At 41.3% G+C, this 21,917-nt stretch overlaps 1 protein-coding gene across 1 annotated transcript; it reads right to left on the minus strand.

Annotated features, from left to right (window-relative positions):
* Window positions 1–1,195: 1,195 nt before the first annotated feature.
* On the minus strand, window positions 1,196–9,367 carry LOC124028197 (gastrula zinc finger protein XlCGF17.1-like). Its single transcript, XM_046340310.1, has 4 exons — window positions 9,136–9,367; window positions 5,042–5,290; window positions 3,724–4,404; window positions 1,196–1,215 (listed from the first exon to the last, which is right to left on the minus strand). Exons 1-4 carry the CDS (start codon window positions 9,239–9,241, stop codon window positions 1,196–1,198), a joined length of 1,056 nt encoding a protein of 351 aa, XP_046196266.1. The 5' UTR covers window positions 9,242–9,367.
* Between the last annotated feature and the right edge of the window lie 12,550 nt (window positions 9,368–21,917).

A 21,917-nucleotide genomic window follows, 5' to 3' on the forward strand; every position in this document is an offset into this window, starting at 1 on the left:
AAATGCACTTGGCGACAAAGATAGTACTTCACTGAGAAATGTTCTCTGGTCTGATGAAACAAAAATAGAACCGTTTGGCCATAAAGACCATCGTTATGTTTGGAGGAAAAAGGGGGGGCTTGCAAGCTGAAGAACACCATCCCAACCATGAAGCACGGCGGTGGCAGCATCATGTTGTGGGGGTGCTTTGCTGAAGTAGGGACTGGTGCACTTCACAAAATAGATGACATCATGAGGAAGGGAAATTATGTGGATATATTGAAGCAACATCAAGGCATCAGGCAGAAAGTTAAAGCTTGGTCGCAAATGAGTCTTCCAAATGGACAATGACCCCAAGCATACTTGTGGCAATATGGCTTAAGTACAACAAAGTCAAGGTATTGGAGTGGACATCACAAAGCCCTGACCTCAATCCCATAGAACATTTTTGGGCAGAACTGAAAAAGCATGTGCAAGAAAGGAGGCCTACAAACCTGACTCAGTTACACCAGCTCTGGCAGGAGGAACGTGTCAAAATTCACCCAACTTATTGTGGGAAGCTTGTGGAAGACTCCCTGAAACATTTGACCCAAGTTAAACAATTTAAAGTCAATGCTACCAAATACTAATTGAGTGCATGTAAACTTCTGACCCACTGGGAATGTGATGAAAGAAATAAAAGCTGAAATAAATCACTATTATTCTGACATTTTACTTTCTTAAAATAAAGTGGTGATCCTAACTAACCTAAAATGGAATTTTTTACTTGGATTAAATATCAGGAATTGTGAAAAACTGAGTTTAAATGCATTAAGCTAAGGTGTATGTAAACTTCTGACTTCAACTGTATATACAGTATTTCACTTCAAACAGTTTATTTTATTTAATTATACACAAGAGAAAAGAGGTTGCCCAGCATAAATTCATGTACAAACATAATTTTTAATTACATTCTTGTCATTTAGCAGATGTTCTTATCCAGAGAGACTTACAGGACAAATAAGTGTTAATTGCTTTGCTCAAGGGCACAATGACAGATGTTTCAATTATATTCAATACAGTTATTCAAATACATTCATCATCAATGACTAAAATAATGAATCTAGTATTAAGATACAATTTAATAAACACAAGTAGTTAATTCATAGCTTGTTTATCATTAAACAAAAGTTAAGTAATAAAAGAATCCACCCAAACTAATGCTAAAAACGGATCATTACACCATCTTTATATGATCTACACGGATAGGGATGCACAATATATCGTTGAGCATATCGGAATCTGACGATATTAGCTAAAAATGCCAACATCGGCCCGATGTTTAATTTAACACTGATGTGCAAAACCGATGTTAATTAAAGCTGACATGCATACCTATATAACGTGGATAGATGACGCCACGAAAAATACAGACCTAAACAGAACAAAAACAGAAAAATACTAAGCGCACACTTCCAACAACTAAACAAGTTCAAGTCAAGCAGTTATTTGAAAAGAGTAAGAACATTTCAGCGAGACAACTCAAAGGCGAAATCCGTTAACGCCAAGATAATGACATTCATTGCCCATGATGCTCGGTACAAGGACCGTCCTCTGTCGTGGATGACGTTGGCTTTCGCCGACTGGTCAAGCCCCAGAACACAGTATTTTTCTGACGGTGACCTACCGGAGTTGCACAGAATTGTTAAAACGCACATCTATGGGCGTCACTGCTATTAGCATCACAACTGATATTTGGACCAGCGATGTCAGCCCCACGAGCATACTGAGTCTGACAGCACAGTGGGTCGATGAGGATTTCGCACTGAGGAAAGCAGTATTGCAACTGCAGCAGAAATGATACCCTCTGTCATGGCATTGAAACCCCTTCTCAACAAAACTGCCCGACACAGACCGTGGGGTTAACTTACAAAAGTACTTGATGCTGTAAACAAGCGATTTGATGGCATTCTCTCTGAGTCTCTTTACTGTGTCGATGAGGATTTCGTACTGAGGAAAGCAGTATTGCATGTTCAAGAATGTGCTGGTTCTCATACCGCTGCTGCCATTTCCAAGGTGTTTGAAACTTGGAAACATGAACACACTCCTAGCGCCAATCCAACAACTGTCTCGAGAAATAAGCTAATCAACTGCGCCTGCAGCAGACGTGATACCCTCTTTCATGGCATTGAAACCCCTGCTCAACAAAACCCCACTGTGTGTGTCGGCAGTTAACTTACAAAAGTACTCAATGCTGTGAACAAGCGATTCGGTGGCATTCTCTCTGAGTCTTTTTACTGTGTCGCCATCATGCTCGATGCTCGGTACAAGGACCGCTACTTTGATGCAGACAAGTAACAGGGTTTACGTGACATGTTACATAAACAGCTGGACAAGATGGAAACGGACACAGTGAAAGAGAACATGAGGAAGAGAGGCTACGGACAGACAGAGCTGAAACTTCACTGCTTGACATGTATGATGAAATCCTGGTTGAGAATGAAACAACTGAACGATGAAACAGCACAGCAAGTAAGTGAAAGAAATAGGTTTTGATTATGTTGTACTGGTAATGGGGACATACGTAAATGCCAACAAAATAACATTTTGGTAGGTGTGGTTTGTGGTGTGTAACTTTTACTTAACTAGGCAAATTAGTTAAGAACAAATTCTTATTTACAATAACGACCAACCCCGGACGAGGCTGGGCCAATTGTGCGCTCTCAATCACGTCCGGATGTGATTCAAACCAGGGACTGTAGTGAAACGCTGCGTCCGTGTTTTAACTATTTAACTGTATTAGAATGCTTAAAAGGCCGCTAACATTTTAAATATCGGTGTAGTTTGTTGGCAAGGAAAGTATTGGATATCTTATTTGCCAAAAATGTCATATCAGTGCATCCCTAGTACAAAATATTTGAAACACCTTCCTAATATTGAGTTGCACCCCCTTTGTCATCGGAGTGGCATAAGACATTATCCTGCTGAAAGAATCAATTTGCAGATGGATACACTGCTGCCATGAAGGGACGCACCTGGCAATGATGTTTAGATATTCTGTGGCATTCCAAACACTACTCAACTTTTATCAAGGGGCCCAATGTGTGCCCTGAAAACACACCTTCACACCACCACACTGCCACATGGCGTGGATGCATGCAGTGGTGTAAAGTACTTATAGTTCTTTAAGTAGTTTTGGGGTTCTTTACTTTACAATTTATATTTTTGACAACTTTTACTTTTATTTCACTAAATTCCTAGGGTAAATAATACTTTTAACTCCATAAATTTTCCATGACACACAAGTACTCAACTTCATTTTTTTAATGATTAGCAGGACAGAAAATGGTCCAATTCATGCACTTATCAAGATTACTTTTGATACTAAGGTATATTTACAACCAACTACCTTTATACTTTTGCTTGAGTTACTCTTGCCAAATTAAGAGCAGAAGTAAGGCTTCTCTCCCGTGTCTGTTCTCTGATGACCTTTTCGCTCAGCTTTTTAAAATAATTTTCTACAGTCAGATCAGTGGTAAGGCTTCTCTCCTTTATGTTTACCTTGGTGTCTTTTTAAGTGGCACATTTGAGAGAAACTCTTTCCACAGTCAGAGCAAGAGTAAGGCTTCTCGCCTGTGTGTGTTCTCTGATGGACTTTTAGCTCAGCTGATGTTGTGAAGCATTTTACACAGTCAGAACAGGAGTAAGGCTTCATTCCTGTATGTATACGTTCATGTGTTTTTAAATTGCACAGTAGAGAGATACTCTTTCCACAGTCAGAGCAGGAGTAAGGCTTCTCGCCTGTGTGTGTTCTCTGATGGACTTTTAGCTCAGTTGATGTTGTGAAGCATTTGACACAGTCAGAGCAGGCGTAAGGCTTCACTCCTGTATGTATACGTTCATGTGTTTTTAAGTTGCCCAGTTGAGAGAAAATCTTCCCACAGTCAGAGCAGGAGTAAGGCTTCACTCCTGTATGTATATGTTCATGTGCTTTTAAAAAACCCTGTCGAGAGAAACTCTTTCCACAGTCAGAGCAGGAGTAAGGCTTCTCTCCAGTGTGCACTCTCTGATGAAGTTTTAGCTCAGCTGATGTTGTGTAGCATTTAACACAGTCAGAGCAGGAGTAAGGCTTCACTCCTGTATGTATATGTTCATGTCTTTTTAAGTGGCCCAGTCGAGAGAAAATCTTTCCACAGTCAGGGCAGGAGTAAGGCTTCTCTCCAGTGTGCACTCTCTGATGAACTGTCAGATTCCCTGATGTTGTGAATCTCTTCCCACAGTCAGTACAGGGATACGGATTCTCTCCTGTGTGTATTTTTAGGTGTATTTTTAGCTTTGATAGAATTGGGAAAATCTCCTCACAATGTGGGCAGTGGTGAGACCTCTTAGCTCTCTGATCTTCCTGCTGTTGCTCTCTAGATGTAGAGAATGTCTCAACATGGTCTCCTGTGTGAACAACATCAGAAGAACCAGTCAGTTGGTGTGATATACATATGACTTCATATCAGTAGGCTGTACAATACAGGAAATAAAGCTATTAGGGCTGTCCCAACATTTTTTAAAATTCCTGGTCGACCGAGAGTCTTGTTTTCTTTCTACCAAATGTTTACATTTTAGTAACTACACAGACTCATTTCATATCATCCTCCACTCACTATCACAAGGGTTAGTAACTACACAGACTCATTTCATATCATCCTCCACTCACTATCACAAGGGTTAGTAACTACACAGACTCATTTCATATCATCCTCCACTCACTATCACAAGGGTTAGTAACTACACAGACTAATTTCATATCATCCTCCACTCACTATCACAAGGGTTAGAAACTACACAGACTAATTTCATAGAACTTTAAAACACTGGCAGTTTTTTTACTTCAATTCTTTAGTCTCCACTCTGATCACTCCAGACAGCCCAGTGAATAAAACAAATGCTGGAAATACTGGTGTCAAACCATGCAAGTGTCAGTAGCATGAAATAACATCTACCTTCTCATTGAAATAGTTCCACAGCAACTTTTCCTGCACAGTGGGAAGTTGGAATGAATAACACAAACTTAGATAGAACCTGCTCTTACCATGATTAACAGATTTCCCAATCTTCTCCTCCTCTTCTTCATCTTTATTGTTGACATTCAGCTCCAGTGTTTGACTGCAGTCTTCCAGCTTCACTGATGTCATCTCTGGATCCTGCAGTGCAAACTGGGCTCCACTGTCACAATCAGGACCCAGTGACTGTGGGTTTGGACTCAGTGTAGAAGGAGAGAGGCAGGCTGGGTTTGTCCTCACTATTGATGTTACCGGCCTCAGACTTAATTCTAGTCGTCCTGTAGTAACAACGAGTAACAGAAAAAAAGTTGTCTTGACAGTTCAGGCACTTTCTTTACTCTCAAAAATAAATATTATATTTATTTTTGTTCAATTATTTAATTCAGTGCTTGACTTGGACTGAAATAGGTGCCGGTACTGTTTATATTTAGGTGCAGCAGCTCCACAATACTGTTGAGCTAATATTCTATAAGGGGAACATGAGCTCAAACACTAGACATTTGAGGTGGCGGTAATAATCAGCTCCTGTCCATCTCATTTCAAAAGAGGAAGTAGGTAACAAAACACGAATTCATTCAAATTGGACAAAGTACACGCTTTAAAATTAGTCTACACAACGTAAATTAACTTAACCTATAGCAGATTCCCCAAATTCCCAAATGCGTAAATCACTCATTCACACAAAACCAATAACTTGCTAACCAAACTCAGTAATCTCAAATATATTTTTTATTAAATTACCTTGAAGAAGTTATGTACATCCATTCAGACAAACCTTGTTTGACTTAAAACAGTTTCACGTTCACTTGGTTTGACACAAAAATAACAAACCATTACCCAACGTGATAATACCTTAACGGATGTTACATAGCATGGTATAACATGTTGTTTTGATATTAGAACGTTTATACACACTTTGGCCCTACCCCATAATATGAAAAGGTTGGTACTTCATTTGAGCCAGATCCAACCGGATCCAACCGCACCTCTCAGTTCTATAGTCTTTCGTTCCGGGAACCCGATTGACAGGATCAGGTAACCTACCTTTAAATATCCTAGCTGTGGATTGTGTGTAGCCAAATCAAAAGGCATGACTACTGTCGGGAAGGTCTAACTTTCACAAAATGTGAAAGTTAGACCAATTTCTCTTCTTGATCCAAATCAGTCAGGTTTCAAGACTAGTCATTCAACTGAGACTGCTCTCCTCTGTATCACGGAGGCGCTCCGCACTGCTAAAGCTAACTCTCTCTCCTCTGCTCTCATCCTTCTAGATCTATCGGCTGCCTTCGATACTGTGAACCATCAGATCCTCCTCTCCACCCTCTCAGAGTTGGGCATCTCCGGCGCGGCCCACGCTTGGATTGCGTCCTACCTGACAGGTCGCTCCTACCAGGTGGCGTGGCGAGAATCTGTCTCCTCACCACGCGCTCTCACCACTGGTGTCCCCCAGGGCTCTGTTCTAGGCCCTCTCCTATTCTCGCTATACACCAAGTCACTTGGCTCTGTCATAACCTCACATGGTCTCTCCTATCATTGCTATGCAGACGACACACAAATAATCTTCTCCTTTCCCCCTTCTGATGACCAGGTGGCGAATCGCATCTCTGCATGTCTGGCAGACATATCAGTGTGGATGACGGATCACCACCTCAAGCTGAACCTCGGCAAGACGGAGCTGCTCTTCCTCCCGGGAAGGACTGCCCGTTCCATGATCTCGCCATCACGGTTGACAACTCCATTGTGTCCTCCTCCCAGAGCGCTAAGAACCTTGGCGTGATCCTGGACAACACCCTGTCGTTCTCAACCAACATCAAGGCGGTGGCCCGTTCCTGTAGGTTCATGCTCTACAACATCCGCAGAGTACGACCCTGCCTCACACAGGAAGCGGCACAGGTCCTAATCCAGGCACTTGTCATCTCCCGTCTGGATTACTGCAACTCGCTGTTGGCTGGGCTCCTGCCTGTGCCATTAAACCCCTTCAACTCATCCAGAACGCCGCAGCCCGTCTGGTGTTCAACCTTCCCAAGTTCTCTCACGTCACCCCGCTCCTCCGTTCTCTCCACTGGCTTCCAGTTGAAGCTCGCATCCGCTACAAGACCATGGTGCTTGCCTACGGAGCTGTGAGGGGAACGGCACCTCAGTACCTCCAGGCTCTGATCAGGCCCTACACCCAAACAAGGGCACTGCGTTCATCCACCTCTGGCCTGCTCGCCTCCCTACCACTGAGGAAGTACAGCTCCCGCTCAGCCCAGTCAAAACTGTTCGCTGCTCTGGCCCCCCAATGGTGGAACAAACTCCCTCACGACGCCAGGACAGCGGAGTCAATCACCACCTTCCGGAGACACCTGAAACCCCACCTCTTTAAGGAATACCTAGGATAGGATAAGTATTCCCTCTCACCCCCCCAATTTAAGATTTAGATGCACTATTGTAAAGTGTCTGTTCCACTGGATGTCATAAGGTGAATGCACCAATTTGTAAGTCGCTCTGGATAAGAGCGTCTGCTAAATGACTTAAATGTAAATGTTCTGAAATCCGACTCAAGAATTAGTGCTAAAGCCTTAGCCAGGAGATTGGATAGACTGCTCCCATATCTAATACACCAAGACCAAAATGGCTTCGTGAAAAACCAAGGTTTTCACAATGTGAGGAGAGTACTAAACATAGTGCACATGTGAAGGGTCCCCTGATACTGCCATTCTCTCACTTGAAGCAGAAAAGGAATTCCATAGAGTTGAGCTGTCTTATTTCAGAGATTTGGGAACTACTTCTGTAAAATGGATTAAGAGATGATATACCGACCCCACTACAGACATTGACACTAACAACTTGATTTCACAACATTTTAAGATTTTTCGGGGGCACGAGACAAGGATGTCCAGACAGTCCAGGGCTCTTTCTTTTAGCTATAGAACCCTTTGCCATTGCAGTAAGGGCCCAACCGTTAATTAGTGGAATTAAAACAGATTTTGAACAAAGAGTGGCCCTGTATGCTGATGATACCCTCTTATTCCTAACAGATCTAAAGAACCGTTCCCTCTCCAATTTAATTCACAACTTGTCCGTTTTTTGGGTTTAAAGTTAATATAAAAAAATCTTCCATCCTTTTCCTCAACAAACAAGATACTGAATCCAGTTGTACAGCATCTATTTGTGAATACAGAACCAGGTTTCACATATCTTGGTATTAAAAAAATCACACCAGAAATTAGCTCCTCGAGCTCAGCAAATTATGAACCCATGGTAACAAATGCAACATAATCCATCAACAGATGAACATTACTGCTTGTATCTATTATTGGTAGAATAAATATCATTATGACTCATTCTGTAATTGTTGATTGTCCTAATTGGAACTAATAAATATGTGTAAAAAAATTTAAAACAATGAATGATGGAGGGCACTGTGTTCTTGGGGACCTTCAACACTTCAAGGGGCTCCCGAGTGGCGCAGCGGTCGAAGGCACTGCATCTCAGTGCTAGAGGCATCACTACAGACACGGGTTCGATTCCAGGCTGTATCTCAACTGGCCGTGATCAGAAGTCCCATAGGACGGCGCACAATTGACCCAGCATCGTCCGGGTTAGGCAGTCAGTGAATAATAAAAAATTTGTTCTTAACTGACTTGCCTAGTTAAATAAAATGTTAAACAAAAGACAAATAAACACTGCAGTAATGTTTTGGTTCCCTCCCCCAGATCGGTGCCTCGGCATAATCCTTTTCATGGAGCTCTACGGACAAATGTGTCTGAATATTACACATGTAGAAAACAAATTATCATAACATTTAGCGTCAAAACAGCAGTAAAAATGTCTCTCTGCTGCACCCGCACTGCCTGTACTGAAGTCTGTTGACGCAAACCGATTGGGCGCTGTCATTTTACCAGCTTGTGAATTTTTATCTAGTCAGCTCTGGGATTCGATCCAGCAGCCTTTAATTGACTGGCCAACTCTCTAACCACTAGGCTACCTGTACGTATTCATGTAAAAAGGCTGTGCAATACAAAAGGGGAATAAAAAACTAAAGTATATCATAAGTCATGAAAATGATGAGGTGTATCATCAACTCAACATCACAAGGGTTATTAGTAACAGATAGATAATAGATAGAACCTGCTCTTACCATGAGAAACAGATTTACCAATCTTCTCCTCCTCTTCTTCTTCATCTTTAATGTTGACATTCAGCTCCAGTGTTTGACTGCAGTCTTCCAGCTTCACTGATGTCATCTCTGGATCCTGCTGTAGAAACTGGCCTCCAGTGTCACAATCAGGACCCAGTGACTGTAGGTTTGGACTCAGTGTGGAAAGAGAGAGGCAGGCTGGGTTTGTCCTCACTGTTGATGTTACCGGCCTCATACCTGAGTCAGAAAGTAGTAGAAGAGAAACGGACACAAACATTATTGTCATAAGTTCTGGCACTTTCTTCATTCTCTAAAAATATATTATATTTTTTCTTGTTCAATTATCTAATTCAGTGCTTGACTTGGACTGAAATAGTTGCCGATAAACGTTTTGGGTGCCGGTACTCTTTATATTTAGGTGCAGGAGCTCCACAATACTTTTGAGACAATACTTAACCTTTAGTAGATAAATGCATAAATGCCTCAAACATTTAGTACAAGGTTGCAGTTTGTTTTAGGCATCACTAAGTGCTATTTTACTTAACCTTGTATTCACTGTTTTACATCAAAAACCAATTGTATGTCCTGTTCACACCACAGTAAATTTATAGATAAAAACAGAAACAACTGAATGTGTCTGAATGTTATGACACATGTAGAAAACAGATAATTATTACATTTGGTTTCAAAACAGTAGTGCAACTGTAAAATTGTCTCTCTGCTGCACTGAAGTCTGTTACTGCAGACCGACTGGGCGCCGCCATTTTACCAGCTTGTGAATTTCTCCTTTCATGGAGATCTACGGACAATTCCTTCAACCTCATGGCTTCGTTCTTGCTCTGACATGCACTGTCAAATGTGGGACCTTATATAGCCAGGTGTGTGCCTTTCCAAATCATGTCCAATCAATTGAATTTACCACAGGTTGACAAAAATCAAGTTGTAGAAATATCTCAAGGATGATCAATGGACACAAGATGCACCTGAGCTCAATGTCGAGTCTCATAGCAAAGAGTCTGAATACTTAAGTAAATAAGTTATTTCTGTTTTAAATATTTTATAAATGTGAAAACAATTATAAACCTTTTTTTGCTTTGTCATTATGGCGTATTGTGTGTAGATTGATGAGAAACATTTATTTAATCTATTTTTCAGAAAAGGGCTGTAACGTAAAAATGTGGAAAAAGTCATGGGGTCTAAATCGTTTGCGAATGCACTGTATGTATTCACATCAGTAGGCTGGTACTGTATGTATTCATATCAGTAGGCTGGTACTGTATGTATTCATATCAGTAGGCTCTGCAATATAATGGGGAATAAAACTATTCTAAAAGTATCTCAAAAATCATGAAAATGATGATCTATATCATCCTCCACTCACTATCACAAGGGTTAGTAACTACAGACTCATTTCATATCATCCTCCACTCACTATCACAAGGGTTAGTAACTACACAGACTCATTTCATATCATCCTCCACTCACTATCACAAGGGTTAGTAACTACACACACTCATTTCATAGAACTTTAAAACACTGGCAGTTTGTCCACTTCACTTCTTTAGTCTCCTCTCTGATCACTCCAGATAGACCAGTTAATAAAACAAATGCTGACAATACTGATGTCAAACCACCAAGTCTCAGTAGCATGAAATAACATCTACCTTCTCATTGAAACAGTTATACTGCAACTTTTCATGCACAGTGGGAAGTTGTAATGAACAACAAACTTAGTTAGATGGAACCTGCTCTTACCATAAAAGGCCAACTTCTGCAAGTGTCTCCACCCCACTGCTCTATGCCAGTACACAAACTTGGATAGACAGAACCTGCTCTTACCATAACTAACATATCCCCCAATCTTCTCCTCCTCTTCTTCATCTTTAATGTTGACATTCAGCTCCAGTGTTTGACTGCAGTCTTCCAGCTTCACTGATGCCATCTCTGGATCCTGCAGAGCAAACTGGGCTCCACTGTCACAATCAGGACCCAGTGACTGGATTCAGTGTGGATGGAGAGAGGAAGGCTGTGTTTGTCCTCACTGTTGATGTTACCAGCCTCAGACTTAATCTGAGTCGGTCTGTAGTAGTAAAGAGAAAAAGACTAAAGTTATTGTCTTATCAGTTCTGGCACTTTCTTTACTCTCAAAAAATACTATTTAAATTCAAGTGCAGGAGTACCACAATACTGTTGAGCTAATATCCTATAAGAGGAACATGAGCTCAAACAATATACATTTGAGGTGCTGGTACTCAGCTCCTGTCCAAGTCACGCACTGATCTCATTTCAATAGATCTGGTAGCTCAGCATTGACAACAAAACATGAATTCCTTCACATTCGACAACGTTTACGCTTTAAATCAGGCTACACAATTAAGCGCACTTAATCTATGGTAGATTTCCTGAATTCACATAAATGCATAAATGACTCAAAAACCATTTAGTACAAGATCACAGTATGTTTCAGGCAGCATTATGTACTATTTTATGAATAACCTTGTCTTCACTGTATTATTTCAATCAAAAAAACAATATTATTTCCGTTCACACCATAGTAATATTTATAGACAACGATAACTTAAGAGTCTGAATATTAGTACACATGTAGAAAACTGATGATCATTACATTAAGCTTTAAAATAGTAGTGCAGCCGTGAAATGGTCTCTCTGCTGCATCCACTCTGCCTGGACTGAAGTCTGTTGATGCAAACCGAGTGGCGCCGCCATTTTACCAGCTTGTGAATTTGACACAAAACTAATAAATTGTAAAACGAATTCAGAAATCTCAAGTCAATATATTCTTTATGAAAGTACCTTGAGAAAACGATGTACATCCACCCAGACAAACCCCAAAGGCTCTAACTATGTAACTTGTAAAATAGTTAACATTATCACGTTCTTCACTCGGCTCGACACAAAAATAACACATCACACCTTTACCCAACGTGATAATACCTTGACGGATGTATTACCAAAAATGGTACGACATGTTCTTTCGATATTAGAATGTTTAAACGTGCTATTACATACCTGTAGTAATTTATAGAAAAGGACAAGAATGTTATCTTATTGACTGCACCGTTCTGGCGCTTTCTTTACACTGAATAATGGTGCGCTTCTGTCCGGAACTTCCTGTTCCCCCACTAATACCGTCCGTGCATTCCGGGATCCTTGGGATGACCCAACCCCATTACATGAGAAGGGGTCGCTGCCTCCGCCGGGACACATCTATTTTGCAGGGAGTTGATTGTGGCCTGTGGAATGGTGTCCCATCCCAGCTAGCACAGTGGATCTGGGCCGATTCAAGAAAGTCGCGGTACTCCGCTGAGAGTCAGACACGTCCGACGTCTTGTGGCCTGTCTGGGTCTGGGCCACCTTAGGCAGTATTACTAAAAACTAGGATACCGGGATTGAGCTCGGGCCGATTCCGATGTGAGTTATCTGGCCCAAATGTATTACTTGGGGCTCGGGCCGATTTGGGGCTAATCTCTTGCAGATGATTACACGGGCTGCTTTATATAATTAACATTTATTTATTTATTTGTCCATATTTTATAATTGCTTCTGTGATCAAAAAATACCATAACATTTAAATTAAATAATTTAATAGTTCTGTTTAAGTTGTATTTTAGTATTTTGATACGTTGTGCAAGGCAATTGATAAGCATTAAACTCTTTTCGGATTGAGTGTCCCGAGTGGCGCGTTACTGCAGATGGTTATAACTGCGTTACTGCAGATAGTTGTGACTGCGTTACTGCAGATGGTTATAACTGCGTTACTGCAGATGGTTGTAACTGCGTTACTGCAGATGGTTATAACTGCGTTACTCCAGATGGTTTAATGCTTCTAGTATTAAAATACAATTTAATAAACACAAGTAGTTGATTCACAGCTTGTTTATCAATAAACAAAAGTTGTTTAGTAATAAAATAATCCACCCAAATTGATGCTAAAAACGGATCATTACACCATCTTTATATGATATACACGGAGTGTACAAAATAGGGATGCGCAATATATCGTTGAGCATATCGGAATCGGACGATAATAGCTAAAAATGGCAACAACGGTTTAACAACCGATTTAATGCGGATGTGAAAAACCGATGTCAAAGTAGACATGCATACCTATAACGTAGGTAGATGACGTAATGACGCCACAAAAAATACAGCACGACTCAGAACAAAAGCAGAAAAATACTAAGTGCACACTTCCAACAACTAAACAAGTTCAAGTCAAGCAGTCATTTGAAAGAGTAAGAAAATTTCAGCGAGACAACTCAAAGGCGAAATCCGTTAACGCCAAGATAATGGAATTCATTGCCCTTGACAATCAACCGTCCTCTGTCGTGGATGACGTTGGCTTTCGCCGACTGGTCAATCCCCAGAACACAGTATTTTTCATATGGTGCCTGTAACTGACAGTTAGACTTACAGGTTATGTCGTTGTCTTTTGTTTGAATTGTTTGAATTGTTTGTCCTCCGCTGTGCGGGGGAAATGATAATACAAGCGGAACTACGTAGCTAATACTGTTGTAATGGGGAACCTTATTGAAGCAACACACTTTTGGAGGGAAGGCAACCCTGCGCTGCGTTAGCTAAGTTTTCATGTCATCGGGTGTAGTTCATAAAGGTTGAAGAGTGTATGTTAGGATGAAGTGTGAATTCATGCCAGGAATAATAAGTGTGAAGTTTGATTTCCTCCCTTCTGTAATAAGCAGCCAATGAGGTATTTTTTCCTTTATTCATGTGTTTAATGTTTAATTCATGTGGTCATCCTGTCTGGGTTGGTGCCATGGCCGAGATCTTTGTGGGCTATACTTAGCCTTGTCTCAGGATGGTAAGTTGGTGGTTGAAGATATCCCTCTAGTGGTGTGGGGGCTGTGCTTTGGCAAAGTGGGTGGGGTTATATCCTTCCTGTTTGGCCCTGTCCGGGGGTGTCCTCGGATGGGGCCACAGTGTCTCCTGACCCCTCCTGTCTCAGCCTCCAGTATTTATGCTGCAGTAGTTTGTGTCGGGGGGCTAGGGTCAGTTTGTTATATCTGGAGTACTTCTCCTGTCCTATTCGGTGTCCTGTGTGAATCTAAGTGTGCGTTCTCTAATTCTCTCCTTCTCTCTTTCTTTCTCTCTCTCAGAGGACCTGAGCCCTAGGACCATGCCCCAGGACTACCTGACATGATGACTCCTTGCTGTCCCCAGTCCACCTGACCGTGCTGCTGCTCCAGTTTCAACTGTTCTGATTTATTATTATACGCCCATGCTGGTCATTTATGAACATTTGAACATCTTGGCCATGTTCTGTTATAATCTCCACCAGGCACAGCCAGAAGAGGACTGGCCACCCCACATAGCCTGGTTCCTCTCTAGGTTTCTTCCTAGGTTTTGGCCTTTCTATGGAGTTTTCATAGCCACCGTGCTTCTACACCTGCATTGCTTGCTGTTTGGGGTTTTAGGCTGGGTTTCTGTACAGCACTTTGAGATATCAGCTGATATACGAAGGGCTATATAAATAAATTTGATTTAATCTGAACCCATTATAACGCCGGTTAAACTTTTATGTATGTAAGCACTTCAGAGTTATACCAAGCTAATAAGTCACTCATAAGATAAGGTTGTAAGAGTGTGCTTAACTGTATTTTTCATTTACTTTATAGTTCTCACGGAAGTTGATAATTCTGACTAAAACTACAGAATAAAGCCGCCAGTTAAAATCAAGGAACGGTTGTGCTCGAGGTTACTGAAGGGAGCTACAGTGCCCTACCGGAGTTACACAGAATTGTTAAAACGCACATCTATGGGTGTCACTGCTATTAGCTTCACAACTGATATTTGGACCAGCGATGTCAGCCCCACGAGCATACTGAGTCTGACTGCAGTGGGTCGATGAGGATTTCGTACTGAGGAAAGCCCTATTGCAACTGCAGCAGAAATGATACCCTCTGTCATGGCATTGAAACCCCTTCTCAACAAAACTGCCCAACACAGACCGTGGGGTTAACTTACAAAAGTACTTGATGCTGTGAACAAGCGATTCAATGGCATTCTCTCTGAGCCTCTTTACTGTGTTGCCATCACGCTCGATGCTCGGTACAAGGACCACTACTTCATGCAGACAAGTAACAGGGTTTACGTGACATGTAAACGTCAGCCTTGTCTCAGGATGGTAAGTTGGTGGTTGAAGATATCCCTCTAGTGGTGTGCGGGCTGTGCTTTGGCAAATTGGGTGGGGTTATATCCTTCCTGTTTGGCCCTGTCCGGGGGTGTCCTCGAATGGGGCCACAGTGTCTCCTGAACCCTCCTGTCTCAACCTCCAGTATTTATGCTGCAGTAGTTTGTGTCGGGGGGCTAGGGTCAATTTGTTATATCTGGAGTACTTCTGTCCTATTCGGTGTCCTGTGTGAATCTAAGTGTGCGTTCTCTAATTCTCTCCTTCTTTCTTTCTCTCTCTCGGAGGACCTGAGCCCTAGGACCATGCCCCAGGACTACCTGACATGATGGCACCTCACTGTCCCCAGTCCACCTGGCCATGCTGCTGTTCCAGTTTCAACTGGTCTGCCTTATTATTATTTGACCATGCTGGTCATTTATGAACATTTGAACATCTTGGCCATGTTCTGTTATAATCTCCAACCAGCACAGCCAGAAGAGGACTGGCCACCCCACACAGCCTGGTTCCTCTCTAGGTTTCTTCCTAGGTTTTGGCCTTTCTAGGGAGTTTTTCCTAGCCACCGTGCTTCTACACCTGCATTGCTTGCTGTTTGGGGTTTTAGGCTGGGTTTCTGTACAGCACTTTGAGATATCAGCTGATGTACGAAGGGCTATATAAATACAATTTGATTGATTGAATTTGATTGATGTTACATAAACAGCTGGACAAGATGGAAACGGACACAGTGAAAGAGAACATGAGGAAGAGAGGCTACGGACAGACAGAGCTGAAACTTCACTGCTTGACATGTATGATGAAATCCTGGTTGAGAATGAAACAACTGAACGATGAAACAGCACAGCAAGTAAGTGAAAGTATGTTGTACTGGTAATGGGGACATAAGTAAATGCTAACAAAATAACTGTTTGGTCGGTGTGGTGTGGTGTGTGTAACCTTTACTTAACTAGGCAAATCGGTTAAGAACAAAATGCTTATTTACAAGGACGGACTACCCCGGACGACACTGGGCCAATTGTGCCCGGCCCTATGGGACTCTCAATCACATCCGGATTTGATACAGCCAGCATTCAAACCCGGGACTGTAGTGATGCCTCTTGCAGACCGCTGCATCCGTGTGTGTGTTAACTATTTAACTGTGCTAAAATGCTTAACAGGCCGCTAACATTGTAAATATCGGTATCATTCTTTTGGCAAGGAAAATATTGGATATCGTATTGGCCAAAAATGCCATATCGGTGCATCCCTAGTACAAAATATTTGAAACACTTTTCTAATATTGAGTTGCACCCCCTTGCCCTCAGAACAGCCTCAAATCGTCGGAGCATAGACTGTCCAAGGTGTTGTGTGCGTTCCAAAGGGATGCTGGTCCATGTCGACTCCAATGCTTCCCACAATTGTGTCAAGTTGGCTGCGAATGGATCTACTCCGAATAGCTCATTTCATCTCCTCCCACAGATGGACAAAGAAGTAATGTTCTTGGAATCATTCCTGGACAAACCTTGTGGCATAATCCTGCTGAAAGAATCCATTTGCAGATGGATAAACTGCTGCAGTGAAGGGATGCACCTGATTGGCAATGATGTTTAGATATCCTGTGGCAAATTCCTAAAGTAAATAATGTAGTTTTTACTCCAAACATTTTCCCTGACACCCAAAAGTACTCATTACATTTTTTATGATTAGCATGACAGAAAATGGTCCAATTCACACACTTATCAAGATATCATCCCTGGTTCTCCCTACTGCCTCTGATCTGGCAGACTCACTGAAAACAAATGCTTTGCTTGTAAATGGTGTTAGTGTGCCCTGGTTATCCGTAATATAAAAATAAAACACAATTGTGCCGTCTGGTTTGTTAACTTCTTTAAGGATTGTATACTTAAAAAAAAAAAAAAAAATTGCCTAAAATACACACCCAAATATAACTGCTTGTAGCTCAGCACCTGAAGCAAGGATATGCATATTCTTGATACCATTTGAAGTTTGTGGAAATGTGAAATTAATGTAGGAGAATAACACATTAGATCTGGTCAAATATAATACAAACATTTCCATCTTTGAAATGCAAGAGAAAGGCCATATAGCCAGCAGCATACCACCCTGCATACCACTGCTGGCTTGCTTCTGAAGCTAAGCAGGGTTGGTCCTGGTCAGTCCCTGGATGAGAGACCAGATGCTGCTGGAAGTGGTGTTGGATGGCCAATAGGAGGCACTCTTTCCTCTGGTCTAAAATAATATCCCAATGCCCCAGGGCAGTGACAGAGAATTACATTACACTGCATCAAGTCTGCCAGGAGTTTCCACAAATGGCCTGAATTGGTCAATTAAGTACAAAACTATAGAGAACATATAAATATGCTATGGTAATAAAACATTTAAGTTTACACACTGACAGGAATGTCATACATGATGGATCATTAGCTTATACACTAACCTCCACAGCTAGATGGCTGGGCTGGGCAGGGTAGGTGTGGAGCCAGAGACAACAGGGGTTCAAAATGTAGAACCAGTTGCTACATTTGAACATAAAAATACATTTTAGCAAATTAAACTATGCTACATTTGATCTTTTTATTATTTTATCTCCCCCAGGATGACAAATCAGAGCAAGATTACTGAATGCAAGTACAGTATTGACCTTCAGAGGTGAATGTATTAAACCAGTTGCCATGATAAAAGTTGTTGTGCACTCTACTCAAAAAATAGCACTGTATTTTTTCAATGTAATAGCTACTGTTAAATTGGACACTGCAAGTAGATTAACAACAATTTAAGCTTTCTGACGATATAAAGTCATGTCTATGTCCTGGAAAGTTGGCTGTTGTATACAAAGTAATTCTAGCCACATTGAAAGGTTAGCAACAACCGTCCTGGTTAGAGGACACCCATCACGTAGAGGTTCATTTAAGCAATTTGAAATGATTCACTTTTACTTTTGAAACTAAGGTATATTTACAACAGAATACCTTTAGACTTTTACTTGAGTTACTCTTGCCAAATTAAGAGCAGAAGTAAGGCTTCTCTCCGGTGTCTGTTCTCTGATGACCTTTTAGCTCAGCTGTTGTTTCGAAACATTTTCTACAGTCAGATCAGTGGTAAAGCTTCTCTCCTTTATGTTTACCTTGGTGTCTTTTTAAGTGGCACGATTGAGAGAAACTCTTTCCACAGTCAGAGCAGAAGTAAGGCTTCTCGCCTGTGTGTGTTCTCTGATGGACTTTTAGGTCAGTTGATGTTGTGAAGCATTTTACACAGTCAGTGCAGGAGTAAGGCTTCTCTCCTGTGTGTGTTCTGTGGTGGACTTTTTGCTCAGTTGATGTTGTGAAGCATTTTACACAGTCAGAGCAGGAGTAAGGCTTCACCCCTGTATGTATACGTTCATGTCTTTTTAAGTGGCCCAGTTGAGAGAAAATCTTCCCACAGTCAGAGCAGGAATAAGGCTTCACTCCTGTATGTATAAGTTCATGTGCTTTTAAAAAACCCTGTCGAGAGAAACTCTTCCCACAGTCATAGCAGGAGTAAGGCTTCTCTCCAGTGTGCACTCTCTGATGAAGTTTTAGCTCAGATGATGTTGTGTAGCATTTTACACAGTCAGAGCAAGAGTAAGGCTTCACTCCTGTATGTATATGTTCATGTCTTTTTAAGTGGCCCGGACAAGAGAAAATCTTCCCACAGTCAGAGCAGGAGTAAGGCTTCTCTCCAGGGTGCACTCTCTGATGAACTGTCAGAGCCCTTGATGTTGTGAATCTCTTCCCACAGTCAGTACAGGAATACAGATTCTCTCCTGTGTGTATTTTTAGGTGTATTTTTAGCTTTGATAGAATTGGGAAATTCTCCTCACAATGTGGGCAGTGGTGAGAGCTCTTAGCTCTGTGATCTTCCTGCTGTTGCTCTCTGGATGTAGAGAATGTCTCAACATGGTCTCCTGTGTAAACAACATCAGAAGAACCAGTCAGTTGGTGTGATATACATGTCAATCAAATGTATATTATGAAGCACTTTTACATCAGCAAATCTCAAAGTGCATTACAGAAACCCAGTCTAAAATCCCCAATGAGCAAGCAATGCTGATGTAGAAGCACAGTGGACAGGGAAAACTCCCTAGAAAGCAGGGTCCTTAGGAGAAAGGTAGAGAGGAACCAGACCCAGAAGGGTGGCCAGTCCTCTTCTGTCTGTACCGGGTGACATATGTATTCATATCAGTAGGCTGTACAATATAGTGGAATAAAACTATTCTAAAAGTGGGTAAGAGTCCTCCACTCACTATCACAATGGTTAGTAACTACACAAACTAATTTCATAGAACTTAAACACTGGCAGTTTATCTACTTCACTTCTTTAGTCTACTTTCTGATCACTCCAGATAGACCAATGAATAAAACAAATGCTGGCAATACTGGTGTCAAACCATGCATGTCTGAGTAGGATAAAATAAAATGACCTTCTCATTGAAACAGTTCATCATGAAACAGTTCTACTGCAACTTTTCATACACAGTGGGAAGTTGGAATGAACAACAAACTTAGATAGAACCTGCTCTTACTATGAGAAACAGATTTCCCAACCTTCTCCTCTTCTTCTTCTTCATCTTTAATGTTGACATTCAGCTCCAGTGTTTGACTGCAGTCTTCCAGCTTCACTGATGCCATCTCTGGATCCTGCAGAGCAAACTGGGCTCCACTGTCACAATCAGGACCCAGTGACTGTAGGTTTGGACTCAGTGTGGATAGAGAGAGGCAGGCTGTGGATGTTACCGGCTTCAGACTTAATTCTAGTCGTCCTGTAGTAACAACGAGTAACAGAAAAAAAGTTGTCTTGACAGTTCAGGCACTTTCTTTACTCTCAAAAATATATATTATATTTATTTTTGTTCAATTATTTAATTCAGTGCTTGACTTGGACTGAAATAGGTGCCGGTACTGTTTATATTTAGGTGCAGGAGCTCCACAATACTGTTGAGCTAATATTGTATAAGGGGAACATGAGCTCAAACACTAGACATTTGAGGTGGCGGTAATCAGATCATGTCCAATCTACTGTCCATCTCATTTCAAGAGAGGAAGTAGGTAACAAAACATTCATTCAAATTGGACAAAGTACACACTTTAGAATTAGTCTACACAACGTAAATTAACTTAACCTATATTAGATTTCCCAAATTCCCAAATGCAAAAATGACTCAAAAACCATTTAGTACAAGGTTGCAGTTTGTTTTAAGCAGCACTATTTACTATTTTCCTGAATAACTGTCTTCACATTAAAAACCAACCGTATTTCCCGTTCACACCATAATTTACAGCTAAATATAGAATCTGAACGTGTCTGAATACTACTACACATGATAATCATTGCATTCAGCTTCAAAACTGTAGTGTGACCGTGAAATTGTCTCTGCACCAGCACTGAAGTCTGTTGACGCAGACAGAATGGGCGCCACCATGTTACCAGCTTGTAAATTTCACACAAAACCAATAACTTGCTAACCAAACTCAGTAATCTCAAATATAATTTTTATTAAATTACCTTGAAGTTATGTACATCCATTCAGACAAACCTTGTTTGACTTAAAACAGTTTCACGTTCACTTGGTTTGACACAAAAATAACAAACCATTACCCAACGTGATAATACCTTAATGGGTGTTACCTAGCATGGTATAACACGTTGTTTTGATATTAGAACGTTTATACACGCTTTTACATACCTGTCGTAATAAATAGAAACCAACACAAAAGGTTATCTTCTTGACTGCACTGATCTGGCGCTTTATTTTGATGAATGGTGTGTGCCTGCCTGGAACTTCCTGTTCCTCCACGACCACAGTGCAGCCTCAGATAAGACAATGGGGTAGTGAGAGGAAGCCCACTGGCCGGCAGTGGGAGAAGATGGATCTATGAAACATCTGATCTTAATACAGTTCTGTTCCCAAAACTAAAATCTGTTTTGAACAGAGTGGACTAAGTTTTGTAATAATAATAATAATATATGCCATTTAGCAGACGCTTTTATCCAAAGCGACTTACAGTCATGTGTGCATACATTTCACGCTTTGCAAAAGTTTTAAATAATCACGTTATTTAGAAGGAACGCCGAGGCGAATTGAGTTATTGCACACAAGTTCTTCACAGAATCGTTCGCAAACAGAAATATGCAGGATTTGCGCTAGAATGCGCCAATAGGAGCTCGGGCTTGGCACTGCCCACTATGACTCATCTGTTCCCATTGGAAATGACCAGCTGTGGTCTATCTTGATTTAGTTATAAAAAATCTTTGTTGCAACCGTCCATGCATTCAGGGATCGTTAGGATGGCCCTACCCCATCATATGAAAAGGTTGGTACTTAATTTGAGCCGGATCTAACCGCACCTCTCAGTTCTATAGTCTTTCGTTCCGGGAACCCGTTTGACAGGATCAGGTAACCTACCTTTAAATATTATATATATTTTTTTTTTTAAGTGAAACGTGCCTGATATTCGTCCCAGGTTTATGGTTTGTGCAACATTGGCCACGCCTTGGTCTAAATAGGCTACAATGCTATTTATTTTTTAAATATCCTAGCTGTGGATTGTGTGTAGCCAAATCACAAGGCATGACTACTGAGTTAGACCAATTTCTC

The sequence above is a fragment of the Oncorhynchus gorbuscha genome, unplaced genomic scaffold, assembly GCF_021184085.1.
Source record: "Oncorhynchus gorbuscha isolate QuinsamMale2020 ecotype Even-year unplaced genomic scaffold, OgorEven_v1.0 Un_scaffold_3834, whole genome shotgun sequence".
NCBI lineage: Eukaryota > Metazoa > Chordata > Actinopteri > Salmoniformes > Salmonidae > Oncorhynchus > Oncorhynchus gorbuscha.

What these genes read in the sequence shown, in the direction of transcription:
- LOC124028197 (XM_046340310.1), bottom strand. Translation starts at nt 9,241, where the DNA reads ATGACATCAGTGAAGCTGGAAGACTGCAGTCAAACACTGGAGCTGAAT. An exon ending in TGGTAAATCTGTTTCTCATG is followed by an intron (nt 5,291 to 9,135) that starts GTAAGAGCAGGT and finishes TTGTTACTACAG; the next exon opens with GACGACTAGAATTAAGTCTG. An exon ending in TGGGAAATCTGTTAATCATG is followed by an intron (nt 4,405 to 5,041) that starts GTAAGAGCAGGT and finishes TTGTTCACACAG; the next exon opens with GAGACCATGTTGAGACATTC.